Genomic DNA, 15,065 nt, shown 5'->3' on the forward strand with positions numbered 1-15,065 from the left:
GGAATTGACCAGGGTCCGGGCAGTGCCACCCTGATATGGCTGGGGAGGAGCTAAGGCCTCGAGATGAGAACACCACCCCTCCAGGTACTGCTAGGCAAAGTTCTCCAGCTCCAGTGAACTGGGCGCATGCACACCTACATGGAATACATGTCTGCATCACATCTCAAAGAACAACTGTTACAGTAAGTAACCATGTTTTAGTCCTCCTAGATGGACTTCTGAACCTGTGCTGACCCCACCAACTTGAAGGATTGAGGCCTCAGTTAGCCCTCTTTGGATATTCTTGAAAATGTTCTGCTGTGCTTCCTTATTATAAAACTTGGTTTTCACACACAAGATATTTCAGGGGAAATTCTGGTAAGTGATCGTCCGGAAATAAAATCAGGCATCCAGAACTGACTGATCACTGTAGAGACTCTATCAGACATAGTTCCAAAGCAAACTCATGGCCATCAACAGTTTGCTGTTCAGATTAGTTATCTTGTTATATCATAAACCTGCAAGTTTGTACACACAGCATTTCAGTTAAACCTGGCATCTTTCTTGTACCTAATTTACTGGGCCAACCCCCTCAACAAACTGAAGCTTCTTTGGGTGGCAGTCTCCTAACATCAAGTATTACTGAGACCTCCTTCTTTGTTCTGAACTTGCGCTTGTTTCTCTTCATAAAATTCAATCCCAGCATCCCCAGTGAAGGTTTTAATAGGGGTCTTATTTCTACAATGTGGTGGTTCCTGTGTCATCTGAGCTGCACATCCAAATGTTTTCTGTAAAGGAGGAAGATTTTACAAATGGAATGGATAAAGCAAGACAAAAAGCTTCAATCAAAGCAAAAGTGCTGCGATTGCAGAAGGATCTAAACAAGGCAGCACAGGAAAAAGAAGGTTCTTGTCTGTTGCTATTGCACTGAATGTCTTAATGGATTGTATTAAATTATGGGCCCCGTCACAGTGCCTCATGTAAGGGGAATTGCAAGTGGTAAATGAGAATCCTCCATGCGCACTTTGGGTGTAACACAGAGAGAGTGTCATTTTTTTATTCCAAAACATAGATAGTAAGCAAGTGAAAGTGAACAAAAACACAGGACAGCAACAGACTATGTCACTGCAATCTTAACTTTGGAGCCACTAGTTCATCTTTATATTGGGTACCAAAAAAAATCGCTTTAAAAGTTTTATGCTGCTATTGCGTGTGCACACACACACACAAAATCTTGGGGCTGTCTCGGGGTTGAATTGGTTCCAGCACAAATTAAAGTAACCACAGGTCTGCTCTAAAGTTGCTGCCATGGCTCCAAATGCCCTTTTGGGCAGCCAGGGATCACCGGAGCACACCAGTATTCCAGCCATCTCCCCTTTCCATTGGGAACATTGTACACACTGAATGCTGCCTGGACACCCTGACCAAACTTCCCAAGCTGAGCCCAGGCTGGTCCTATCAACAGCCCCAGTTCTGGGAACAATAGCACATAGCTACATCTGAGACCATTTACAAAAGGACAACAAAAATAGCAAATGGCTAGACAGACTGATTTGAAAGAAAAGATCAAAAGTTAAAGTGTGGCTATAGGATTATTGGGGTTGGTAGAGAGTAAGTCTACGAGTGTCAGAAAAGTTTACATATGAAGGAGGGAGAAAATATTGAGAGTGGAACACAATGGCATATAAATGGGAGTAATAGGATGAGATTAAGGAATGGGAAATTTTAGGGTGAATATGACAGTAACAGGGTAAAGTATTAGCCAATGTGGACTAGATGACCCAAGAAGTCCTTCACATGCCTGTCAGTTTCTTTGATACTTTTCAGGTCTGGAGCAGATGCTTAAAACATACACAGAGACCCCCTGATTTTCAGATGTAAAGAACCAGAAAGACACGGCTGTGCTCCTGGAGCAGGTACATTCTTATTTTAAACGTAGCATTTTTACTGACTACAGCACTTCATTTTGAAAACCTGGCTATGTCTAGGTTTGACTCGATGCTAATTTAGGCTCCAGTTTTAGTTATAAATTCTTGACCGAACCAACTGGTGTTTAGTGTAAGAGTACCAGAGTCCAAGAATTAGAGATCTGAATAATGAGTATCCAGAATTAAAGCCAATGTTTGACAGATGAATGAAATAGGAGAGAAAGGAAGAGGAAAGACACTTTTCAATAGCTCAGAGTAAGAGTAGACCTGTACAACCAATTGAGAGGGTGATTTTCTCTCTTAGAAAAAAGCTGCCTTTGATATTTTCATCAAGATACCTTGTAATATGAGGTCACTTCATTAATATTTACTGTAACCACTTGCCTGCAGACAAGTCTAAAAACAAGCCTTTTGCGAGCAAACAGCTGCAAACTATCCACAGTACTTGCAGAACTAGAGCAGAAGCGTAAGCCCACACATCCCTGGAGCGACTGTATCTCCAACTGGAAAGAGAGGGTAAAGCAGTTAATGTAATCAGTGTCATGACCACTTTTCTACTACTTTGCATAGCATGTACTTTAACCCTTCTACAGGCGATTTCTCGTTCTATGCTTGGTGCAGCAGAAGTTGATGTACTATCTGTTATCATTTTCAGTAAAAGTCTATTCCATTTTCCTTTCTATATCACTGACCTGATGTAGCTCAGATTATTAACAACAATTTTCTGGGCTTGCCCTTGCCAGTAGAGCTAGCCAAAGTGTTCTGATTTTATCTGAGCCAGCTAAATGTTTATTAGTAATACTGCAGCACCAAGGCTTCAGTCCCTAAGTCTGTCCCAGGCATTGCAGACAGACCGTATGTCTGGGGTGGACTCTCACTGAAGGCAAAGAGGCCCTGTACAGGCACAGAAGTCCACCACCACAGATCAGATGTCAGGGGCAGGCCTAATGGGGGTCTTCCTGTGGGCTTCTGTGTTAGAAATATTAGAAACTTTTAGCTAAATGTTAGAACTCAGACTGTAGTACAGTGGCAGAAACCACAGAACGCTATGGGGTTGCAAATAACTCAATCTATTTCTAAAATGTTTCTTGTGCTTTATGAAAATCTCTAAAGGAACTTAACCTATCAAGATGGGCACAAAAGGCTGTAGGTGATAAATAATAAGAAAGTGCTCTCATTATTTCCTTAATATTTATTTTTTAAATATCACCAACAGGACTGTGCACATAGTTCTGTCCTCATCTCTTGCTGTGTTAAAATGAAACTATTTGAGCGCACCTCAAGCAGAGGGGCTGCCAGTGGGCCGGGGAATAACTCAAGATTTCTGCCAGGTAACTCCACACTTGATTCTTGGGTCAGCACATAGGATTCTAGTTCTCCACTGCCAAATGGGATTAAATCACCATTCTGACTTGATATTACTTTACATTCACTTTGCACATGCGTAAGTGACTAGAAAAGCGTAAGGTAGTAAAAGGTCTTCTACTCTTGGACACAAATGAAGCACAGGATATGCATTCAGAACGGGTACTTTCAGCTGAAGCACTGTGGTGAACGGCATATCACAAATGACAGTGTCCACATCACTGGGCACCTCCAGTACTCCATATTTGTGTACTCAAGTGGCATTGTTAGCTAAGTTAACATGCATTTTAAATGGCCACAGTGGTTTAAAATTTTTAAAAATAATTACATTTCCTTATGCATATTACTGCTAACAGTTTAGGACCTGATGCTACCAACACTTACCATTGTGCATAACACTTACTAAAAGAGTAGTTCTATTGAATGGATCACCACTCCCACAGCAAAACATGGAGGAAAACTCTGCAGGAAATCCTCGCAGAATTCCTACCCACGTCATTCTATTGGGATGGATGGGATGTGTCCCCTCTGGAGTAGGCAGTGGGCCCAGTCCGGAAACCTCACAATCACAGGGGTTCCTTGCAGAGGCCATATGTTTCCATTGCAGTTGTACCCTTTGCAGGAGTTTGGGTGGGTGGAAGGAGAGGGCAAGTATAAGGCTGTGGAAGACATTGAACTCCCCTTCTGTAGGAGAGAGACAGGTGAATGTCAGGACATGATCCCTTTTCCCCATGTGCTAAGAACGGCAGTGTTTGCAGGATGAAGCCCTTAGCTCTTAAAAACAAAGATTTTGTAAACGTAATTTAACTTTTCAGCATTTATGCTGTTATTTTAAATTACACATGTTGCTCAACATGGACAGAGAAAATACAGCTTCACAGTCTGGTTCTCTGTCATAATGCTGCAATAGTTAATTTAAAAAATTACCAGTGTGTACGTGTAAATTGACATAAGTCAATTCACCTTAATTAAGTCAGTAAATATTTCAATTGATTTAGTTTTGTAAAACACTTTTTAAAGAGACCTGATTTTAGGGCCTAAATCAGCCAACACAATGTCTTTTAATGATCTGTGTTAAGACAATTGGTATGTGCCAAAAGGAATCACTGCCCAATTAGGTTTTCTGGGAACTGTATTACAGATAAATTATGCTAAAGATAATATATGTGTGTGGATTTAACAATGGGCAACTTGTAGTCCTTTATTATAGTAATGCCAAATTCCTAGCCACAGACATATCAGTATAGGGATAGCCTTTGGTCATGCTAGTGTCCTACAATAATCCAAAAAAGTTTGCTATGGTGGTTAACGGATCAGAAATTCCAGTCTTCTGCCAGAAGAGTCTTCCAGAAGTCAGAGGGTAGTATGGGAAAAGGGGAGGGATGGAGGAACCTCCTCTCTAGGCCCAGTGCACTCTGTTCACCTTGTTAGAGGGTTCACAGTTCTGTGGGGTCCCACAATAGTTTGAACCTAATCTAACTTCCATCAACATTGATTAGGAGTCTGATCAGATCCTCATTTGGGTTTCACTTACCTGGACGCTCCACAACCTAATCTTCCAGCTTTAACTGAGATAACTGAAATAGTTCTCAGAATGTTCTCTCAGCTATAACCATGTTCCAAAAATTAGGTTTGTGCCTTTTCACTATCAAAACAGATAATAGTTTCCACATGCATACATTTAATGACATGCTAGTTATTAAGAGCCAGATTTTTAAGAGATATTGAGATGCCTAATAATGCGGACAGGGCCCCAGTTGGATATTCAGAAGTGCCTAGACACCTATAACGAATTAAAATCGATAGGAAAATCCCACTAGGTGCCTGTCTGCATGTGTAAGTAAGTACCTAAATACCTTTGGCCATAGGCCTATAAAATTGAACTTTAAGAAACTATTATTACACAAGACCTCTTTATTTCATCGTGCTTTACTTGTGCTGTTAGTGATTGTATTCTAATGATTTTTTACACAACCAGGGGACAGCAATCCAGCAAATGGGATCTGCAAGACTTTGTATGACTATCAAGCTAAAAGCGATGACGAGCTAAGTTTGCAAAAAGGTAATTAACATCTTCCTGTTTTTTCCAAACGTTATTTCAGCTGAAACGCTAGTTTGAGGAATGAGACTGAATGCAATGGAGAATAGGGCCATGATATAATGCTGTAGTAAGCATGGTTTGTCATCCAGTTTTAATTCCGTCTTAAACTAGCCACCAGAGACATTTAAACTTAATTAGACTGTGCTATAAAGGAGGCAGGGGAAGAGAGAAGTATTAAACAAGGGTTAATGCAGAAATGGCACAATACACATGTATAAATCCAGTTGAATTAATAAAAATACATCATCATCATTCACCAGAAGGATAATAATGGATGGTGGTATGGGACCCTTAAGGAGAGAAACGGTCTCTTTCCTGCTACATATGTGGAAGAGTTCCCTATTTCCACAGATGAAACATCCTCAGAAGCATAAGAAAATAATTAAGATCACTGAGGTGCCTAAAGATCATATTTCTTTAAATTGTTCAGTTTGTTAAATAATCAAGGTCTTTTCCTTGCCAATGTGATACATATCAGAAGTGAAATCTGCCCAGTGTTGCTTGAGTTTGCCTTCAGTCTTTTGTTGAACCAAGCGTACTGGCACATTTCTCTCCACTGATGGTAGAGCCGGAGTGTGATTGTTTCTATTATTGTAACCTTTATTAAAAAACAAACAAACAAAGTGATTGCTACTTTACTCTTGGGCTAAGTTTTTGAATGAATAGAAATACCTCTATTAATGTGGTACCCTGATTCTTTTGGAAGCTTTTAAATGCAGGAGTCAAATCCTTTGAGGGTAAATTTAGCATAGCCTATTGCAGTAGTTCTCAAAGCCGGTCCGCCGCTTGTTCAGGGAAAGCCCCTGGTGTGCTGGACCAGTTTCCTTACCTGCTGCATCCGCAGGTTCAGCTGATCGCGGCTCCCACTGGCCGCAGTTTGCTGCTCCAGGCCAATGGGCAGGAAGGGCGGCCAGCACGTCCCTTGGCCCGCTTCCCGTAGCCCCCATTGGCCTGGAGCCGCGAAACGCAGCCAGTGGGAGCTGCAATCAGCCAAACCTGCAGATGCAGCAGGTAAATGTTCAGGGAAAGCCCCTGGCAGGCCGGACCGGTTTGTTTACCTGCCGCATCTGCAGGTTTGGCTGATCGCGAAACGCGGCCAGTGGGAGCTGCAATCAGCCAAACCTGCAGATGCGGCAGGTAAACAAACCGGTCCGGCCTGCCAGGGGCTTTCCCTGAACATTTACCTGCTGCATCTGCAGGTTTGGCTGATTGCAGCTCCCACTGGCTGCGTTTCGCGGCTCCAGGCCAATGGGGGCTACGGGAAGCGGGCCAAGGGACGTGCTGGCCGCCCTTCCTGCATCCCCCATTGGCCTGGAGCAGCGAACTGCGGCCAGTGGGAGCCGCGATCAGCTGAACCTGCAGATGCAGCAGGTAAGGAAACCGGTCCAGTTCACCAGGGGCTTTCCCTAAACAAGAGGCGGACCGGCTTTGAGAACCACTGGCCTATTGGATTGCTTTGGTCTTATTTCCTTGAAGATGTGCTGGCTTTCTTTTGAGTTACAAGTTTAGTGACTGGATTGACAGCCAGTCCACAGTTACATGTGCGGAGACAGTGGACTGAAGAAATATTTGCTTCAATTGTTTAAATGAGTTACCAAAAATACATCTGGCTGATAAAGATGGACTAAAACATTTCACCATTTTTCTTTATTTAGAAAATGGAATATTAAAAACATACATTTAATATTTCCTTTCACTCCACTGTTATGTTAATACAAAAAGGAAGAGCAGGGAATGCACATAGAGACAGGAAGAGAGGTATGAAGCCAGTTTTACATATAGTTGCAGATTACTTATAAGACAAAGCTGTAAAAGCTTTTCTGATGTTGGCAACAAATGCAGCAAAGTTGTTGGTTTCTCTCACTTTTAGCTGGAGTTCTGCTATACAGTCCAGAGGAGGAGAGCTGCTTGTCACTAGAAGGAAACAATTAGAAAACAATTTTTATTTCCAAGACCAGTGAAGCATGCTGTGATACTTTCTAGTCAAGTATTCCTTCCCCAAAAACAAAATTGAGTCAATTATTTCACAATGTGTGACTTGAATTTTTCATTTAATGAGTCAGGTAACAGCTATATGCCAGCTGAGATGCATTTTCATTCATAATATTAAGGGTCTCTTACCCTTTCACTGATTTTAGTGTCATAGTAATCTAACCATTTTCTGTAGCTTTGCATGTGCTCCATCTGTCTAGTTTAAGCCTAAAAATCTATGGGCTGACTTTCAGCCAAGAAGAAAACAGCACCTTGTCTGAGAGCACATAATATTATTCTGTCATGCCCAGACCTTCCCCTTGTGGCATTGCTGTCACTGCTACTCAAGTTATTGTCACAACACTGCCTACCCTGACTCAAAAGCTGCAGCATGTTCTGACCACTGGTTACTGCTGAGCTCCATCAGTTTTCAGACAAATCGAGTGGTGGGGGAAGAGAGAAAGATTAAGAGACCCTGGGGATTAGAGTATAGTTTCTCCCTGAAATAGTAAAAATAGATGTCCCTCATCATTGCTCTCTGATGCATTAATTTCAGAGGAATAATAGGGTTTCTATTGTGAAAATTAGGTTCAAGAAATTCCTGTAGTAAGAGAGCAATAAGTTGAACAGCAGCTCCTAAAAGTTGTATTTCCTTAGTGCATGTGGGTTATGGTGGAAGGAAAGGATCATTAATGCGGTCTGAATTTGAGTGGTACATAGAAACATTCAGAGAGGCATGAGTGAGTTCCCTATTTTTAGTGTCTCTCCCATTTAATGCACAAATTTTGATTTCTTAGCAGTAGGAAATAAAGTTGTGGTGGTGATTAATGGGCTCCCAAAAGTACAGATTGGGAGTGTTGGCATCCCCACAAAATTCTAAGGTGAAAAAAACTGAGATGGTCACTCACACACCTTTCCTATCTTTTACCTCTCCTTCCTTCATGCTTCACTTACTTCTCTTTTCTCAGCTTTTCCCCCTAGCCATTTCTTTGCTTAATATCTCAAGGCCAGCACTTTATACACACAAAGGTGGGAGAGGGAAACAGTCGTGTATTTATCTTATCGTTAAAAGAATGTTTAAAAGTTACAAAATCAAGCATTCAAAAGTTAGGAAATGCCAGAATTAAGGTTGCTTGTGCAACCTTAATTGAGCCCTCTTGTGCATCTGCGTGGCGATTTAATTACATGAGCACATCCTACTTTTTCTTCTGAAATCCCATTTGTTTAAAGTGATGTTTTCCAGATGAGTACCCTGGGCCAAATTCATTGATGGCAGTGGGTTTGCATAGAAGTTAGAGGACAGGACTTGGCTTTCTATTTTCTAATAAACCAGTTCTAACTCTTAGACTGGCCAGTTTTTTAAGGTTTTGGAGAAGGTTTTGTGGGCATTGGTGGAAGGGTTTCTGGCACCTCGAAGGTAGAGCCAGGTCCAGATTCTAAATTGGAAACAGTTCTTATTAGCCCTGGCTAGCCCACTTCTTGAACCTTGCTACCCTCTGCTGCCAGTTCCCAACTACTCTTGCCCCCGCCAGTTCCTAGCATAAGGGCTGATAAAGAGCTTGAAGTGTGGTCTGTTTCAGAAAGGCACCGCAATGGCTGGGAGGAGACTGCCAAGGGACGGCTTCAATTACAGTGCTTGTTGGGACAGAGCTTCAGCTGTAGCATTCTAAAGACTGAACTGTTCGGTATGGAACTTGCTGCCCCTCTGTGTGTGTGCACGTGCACCTCTCACGTGAGATTGGTTCAAAAACCACTTTAAATAAAATACAGTCTCTTTTAATATCTACACATACCTTCATAGTCTCCCTGTTCATTTATAGAGAGAGTAAACGTGTATGGCTTGTCAGGATCTTTGTGGTCAATACATCGAAATATAAACTGCAACTGTTCATCTAAAGCAAAGGCAGAAATAGAATTGAACAAAATCACAAACTTCGCATAGGACGCTCGGTGGCATCCACAAATTTGTTAGTCTCTAAGGTGCCACAAGTACTCCTTTTCTTTTTAGTTAAATTTCAGTTAGTAAAAGATATTCTTGCGCGAACAATAAAAAGTACAATAAACCTAGACTTCTCTTTTTGTAAAAAGGGAAACCCAACTTTTGGGCTTAAATTATTTGAGTATTCCTTTAAACTACTTGACAGTTGAGTATAGGTCCAATGAGTGCCCAAAACAAACTTAATGTTGGATTTTTTATTACATTAGAAGACGCATTTATACAGTCCAAAATCTTTATTTGTATCAAACTTTAAAGATTTTAGTCATTATAAATTGAGATTAGTTTATCCGAAACTTTTATAGCTATATGTCTTATTTCACCTCTATCAAGTCAGAAGCGTTCCTATGGCAGTAGCAGACATTTTTATTGCTTTATAGCCATACAGAACAGCAAGAAAGGATTTCTATTGCTTTGCAGCAAACAAATCAGCAACACACTGCTCAGATGGACTATTAACGCAAGTGAAGATAAGTCACTCATAACCATGTAAATACTACAGTACTTTTTTTTTCCTATGTGCAAGCACAATTTAAAAAAAAAACTACCCCATTTGTCTCGTGTGTGAGGGTGATGGTATTTTGCCAACTTATCAGGGGTATGACTAGGGTAAATAATTGAACACACGTGCACTTAGAAACTTACCATAAATTCTGCGTATTTCTAGCCCCAGCCGCTCTTCAAACAGTTCTTTAGACTTACTCAGTCTTTCCAGCCGCTCTTTGGTGGCCTTGTTTTTAGCAGATATAACTAAAAAGTGTCAAAGCAAGAGTAAAGCATTTTCAAACAAATTTTAGAACACTGGAAAATCCTTCAAAATAAGTCTATTAAAAGCAAGTGTTCTTCCTTTGTTAAATCTCCCTAATCATGACAACTACCCCATTTCTATTCATTTAAATGTGAGTAGCACTAATTATTTACAAACTCTAGCATGTGGTTATTTGGTTAATATTATGAATGCTATTTTAAGAATCAAATAAATGCTTTAAAGTATATTTTGCCATTCAAAGCATTATTCATGTAGTTGCCAGTTATGAAAATATAGCTTGTTAGAATGAGGAGTTACAGGATTTTAGGTTTTTTATTCAGTGCTCCACTGATAAGTGACCATTTATATCAGGGGTGGGCAAACTTTTTGGCCTGAGGGCCACATTGGGATTCCGAAACTGTGTGGAGGGCCGGGTAAGGAAGGCTGTGCCTCCCTAAACAGTCTGGTCCCCATCCCCTCCCTCCCTCCCTCCGACTGCCCCCCCAGAACACCCGACCCATTCAACCCTCCCTGCTCCTTGTCCCCTGACCGCCCCTATCCAACCCCCCCTTCTCCCTGTCCCCTAACTGCCCCGACCCCTATGCACACTCTGACAGGCCCCCCAGGACTCCTACGCCTATCCAACCGCCCCCTGTCCCCTGACTGCCCCCTGGGACCTCCTGCCCCTTATCCAACCCCCTTGCCCCCTTACCATGCCGCTCAGAGCAACAGGACAGCCAGCCATGCTGCTGCGCAGCCTAGAGAACCAAGGCAGGCCGGCAGCTCTCACAGCTGCGCTGCCCGGCAGGAGCTCACAGCCCCGCCGCCCAGAGCGCTAGCAGCACAGTGAGAGGTTGCAGCAGAGCAGGGACAGCAGGGGAGAGGCGGAACCGGGGACTAGCCACCCCGGCCGGGAGCTCAAGGGCTGGGCAGGATGGTCCTGGGGGCCAGATGTGGCCTGTGGGCCATAGTTTGCCCACCTCTGATTTATATACAACTATTCAAACTAAGCACCACATTATCTCTACATCCTAAGCCACTATTGTTTATACTGTACAAGCATTACGATATTGACATGCTAACTACAAAGATTTGCACAGCTACAGTGCTGGAAACACCTATTGCAAAGCCACCAGTATACTCTTTAGAAGACTTCACATTCTAAAAGTCTTGGAGTGTTTTCATGTTCATTCAATTTTACAACTTACTTTCCTTTTTTCTTGTCAACTCTTCCTTGAGCTCTTGGATGCGATCAATAAAGTCTCTCTTTTGTTCTTCTTCATGCTTTATTTTGGAATTCATTTCAGTTAAGTCTTCTTGCTTTTCTTCAATGCATATGTTCTGCTGGAGGATCTCTGTGAGGAAAAGAAAAAACTTGAATATTTACGGCTAGCCTTGGTTAAATAAGTCCCTGATTCTCCACATACTTTTGTGCACATGCATAGCTCTATGCATAAATGGTTCCCTCAAAAATCTAAGATTACTCATGTGAGTAAAGTTATGCTCAAAGTGCTACAAAAACACATGTGCATAAGTTATTTCACCAAGACAGAGAAGTCCACATTCTTGTGTGTATGAGGCAGCCCTTCTACTGCGAGCATCACGTACAAACAAAAATGATTCTGAACGGTTTACATGCTTAGAAGGAAAGCACAGAATAACTTCTAAATGCAGGCCCTCTGGCATCTCCTCGCTGTTCAAAAGTGCAGCTTGGCATATTGTCACTTTAAAAGTGTGCAATGGTCCTATCGTTACTCATTTTGTGTCACGAGATCTATCTGTAACAGTAGACTACCTACTGCTAGTTACGTTGTGATTTTTTTATCCCTAACTTTTTACAGTGACTTGCAAAGCTAAAATGAGTGAGTTAATCCTAGATTTACAAGGTGACTTTGCCCACTAATCAGGATGTGAGAGGCAGTTAGCCCAGAAATAAGTTATTAGCCATGCAAAACTGTACTCTACTGCACAAGTAAACTTTGACAGATAAGTAATTTTTTTTTGTTTTCTTATCACAGTAAACTGACTTTGTACCACAACTGGTATGTTTTCTTGAGCTTTGCAAGACTCTCCTTTATTCATTTCTTATTAAGTGGCAAAATCACTCAGTGCTATACAAGACAGATCTTTTAACTAGATTTTGGCATTTCTGGGTTTGAAGAACATCACCTATTTTGTTAATAAAAGCATTTTGACCAGAAATCCTGGTCTAATACCATCTTCATTTTGGCTTTGCAGTTCACTTTTAACTGAACCATTTTAAGCTGAAGTGTTTTGTTCTGACAGAACACATTTAGTTCATTTTAGAAGTTATAAATACAAGCCAATACCATACCATTTCTGTACTCCAGAATTTTGTCAATCATTAGATCCCCTTCTTTTAACTTCTTGGACCACTTCTCTGTAATAAAGACATTTATTTTAATCAACTGAAGACAGAGTTAAAAATAAATTAGCTATGTAAACTCATGACTATTGTACCTGAAAGTGCTTTTATGGACTCCTTGCATGATTCTCTTAGTCCCAAAGTCTGGTTGATGTGTTCACTACCACAAATGCTTTTGAATTTCGTCCAAAATTCTTTGATCTCTTTTTCAAAAAGGATCAGTTCATCTTCTGTTTTTATCCGGGACATAGTGCTATAGCAAACATAAAAGCACAACACGATCAGACAAGACAATCTGAGCTGTTATAGATTAATAAAGAGATGTATTCTCCCCAATACTGATTGCTGTTCAAACTTTAAGTGCTGTTCTTCTTGTATGTTTTTGAAAGCTCTATCAGTTACTTTTAAACAGTTATGTTACAGCATACAACAGAACTTACTACTACTTATATTCGCCATATTACAAGTGATGTGCTGTCTAGATCAGTTTATTCAGAACATGATTATGAATAGAAATAGCTCTAAAACTGTCTATCTCAAAACCAAGGATGCAACATCATGTTTACTTCCTGTTCTGATGTTTTATCAGACACATATTGAGCAGAAGACTAGAAGATATACTGAAATGTGACGACATATTACTGTGCATGTAGTTTTTCCCCCAACCTCCAAATACTGTATTCCACTCAAGTAAAGAGGGGAAACTACATCTGCTAGCTCATTTTGAACTGAACTAAATATATTTTAGACAGGGGAGAAAAGTTGTCTGTGGAAAAAAGCAAAAAATTTTCCCCTTCCAGAATAAGAATCAGATTATTAAATACTATCAGGTAGGAAGATTTAGCTATGGTCTAAAAGCAGAGAATGTTTTGAACTGGCTGCTACATATTGAACTGGTAACAATCATGGGAGTAGGGAGAATTCCTACAAGTTTTTTTTATCTGGGTAGCGTACTGTAATCCTAAAATAAACATTTGAGACAATTTTTCACATGGCTTCAAGTTGCTGTTACCTTATAGTCACCTTCTCCCCAGGCCCATCCAGGAATAAGTCCTTATTATGGACTGAGTAATTTTCCCTTAAAAAGAGAGGTTTCAGAGTAACAGCCGTTTTAGTCTGTATTCGCAAAAAGAAAAGGAGTACTTGTGGCACCTTAGAGACTAACCAATTTATTTGAGCATAAGCTTTCGCGAGAGCTGTAGCTCATGAAAGCTTATGCTCAGATAAATTGGTTAGTCTCTAAGGTGCCACAAGTACTCCTTTTCTTTTTTCTTAAAAAGAGAGTTATTTACATTTGAAACATCTATTAAACACAACAGTGTACCAAAATATATTGCACAGATATAATTATGCATGCATTATACTAATGATGCCGTACACATAATTAAACAGATTTTGTGTAGCCTGAAAGAACAATGAGAAGGAAAAAAAAAAAAAAGGCAAGACTGTTCAGTCTGCAGGCAGTTCTATTCTGAGAATTACTATAAAGGATTGGTGGCTACACCTCCTCAGCAGGCATTTCTTGTATGTATTCATTTTCATTTCTGTTTATTTTGCTAATGCCTTGATCTTGCAGGCTTAGGTATTTAAAGCTGTCCACAGTGTCGTCCCAGTGACTTCACTGGAAGTCAGCACAGTGCAGAAGCCTTTGCTGAATTAACGTTTTATTCCTACCTGGACTGCACTGAAAAGACAACATAGCTTACTGTCCTGGAGCTGTATCACACTATTAACAAAAGGGTGACCTAAATCAGGTTGCAGAATCTCTATTGTTGGCAATGCAGAAGCCAGAGAGAGCCCTGCTTGACTTTCAGATTCCAGACTGACTTTTCAGGTTAATGTGAAACCCCATAATGCCCACCTTTAATTTTTCAGCCTAAAAACACATTTCATGACTGATGCTTTGCACCATGAGGGTGCTCTGCTACTATTCCCTTATTTGGGTTCTCACAAAAGCCAATTTTCCTGATTTTATATACCGCCTTTGAGCGTTCATATAGACAGTTCATATAGACGTAATACTGTCCAGCTGTAACATGCTGTAGGTCCAAGGGCAGCAGTCACAAATGCCGGTGCCACGCAGCTGGCAGTTACTTTGGGCCAGCTCCTCAGAAGCATTTGGGTGCCTAACTTCCATCGACATCAATGGGAGTTAGGTGCCTAGACGCCTTTGAGGAGCTGGGCCTTTAAGCCTGGTTACCTAGCAAACAAGCAGTAGCACGAGCCACCGAGCTTAAGAAGGGGAGGGGAGTTCTAGCCGATTCTCCGACCCCCGCGCGGTGGGAGACGGCGGACTATGGAAAGGCTCCAGGATGCGCCCGGGTCACGCTTTCGAGCCCAGGACGCTAACTCAGTGAAAGCAGCACCCGGGCTGTCTCCTAGCGTACCTCTGCCCCGGGCCCTGCGCCCCCTTCTCCTCAGCCCCGCGGGGGGCGCGGCTTGGCCGCCCAGCGAGCACCCCGCGCAGATCCCCAACACTCACCGCCAGCGTTTGAACCGTAACTGCCCTCCCGCCGCCACCACAAAGGCCGCTCTCTGATTGGCCCCCCCGGCGCCCAGCAACAGCGCACGCAACGACTGGTCCTTTCCTG

At 41.7% G+C, this 15,065-nt stretch overlaps 1 protein-coding gene and 1 long non-coding RNA gene across 4 annotated transcripts; one reads left to right on the forward strand and one right to left on the reverse strand.

Moving 5' to 3' along the window:
- On the forward strand, window positions 1-9,130 carry LOC311528126. Its single transcript, XR_014713514.1, has 5 exons — window positions 1-182; window positions 776-1,895; window positions 3,124-3,238; window positions 5,251-5,334; window positions 8,929-9,130. It is a non-coding gene; the product is annotated as an uncharacterized lncRNA (long non-coding RNA).
- Window positions 7,006-15,059, reverse strand: SPC25 (SPC25 component of NDC80 kinetochore complex). 3 transcript variants are annotated; one of them, XM_084642762.1, is made up of 7 exons: window positions 14,957-15,059; window positions 12,570-12,727; window positions 12,424-12,489; window positions 11,297-11,443; window positions 9,986-10,090; window positions 9,138-9,236; window positions 7,006-7,287 (listed from the first exon to the last, which is right to left on the reverse strand). In XM_084642762.1, the coding sequence occupies exons 2-7, from the start codon at window positions 12,721-12,723 to the stop codon at window positions 7,163-7,165; spliced, it is 696 nt and encodes a 231-aa protein (XP_084498888.1). In that variant the 5' UTR covers window positions 12,724-12,727; window positions 14,957-15,059; the 3' UTR covers window positions 7,006-7,162. The 3 variants fall into 3 exon arrangements, with proteins under 3 accessions (XP_084498888.1, XP_084498886.1, XP_084498887.1); XM_084642760.1 differs by having other exon boundaries at window positions 14,862-14,983; XM_084642761.1 differs by lacking the exon at window positions 14,957-15,059 and adding an exon at window positions 13,487-13,548.
- Between the last annotated feature and the right edge of the window lie 6 nt (window positions 15,060-15,065).

Source organism: Lepidochelys olivacea (genome assembly GCF_965140295.1).
Source record: "Lepidochelys olivacea isolate rLepOli2 genome assembly, chromosome: 11".
NCBI lineage: Eukaryota > Metazoa > Chordata > Testudines > Cheloniidae > Lepidochelys > Lepidochelys olivacea.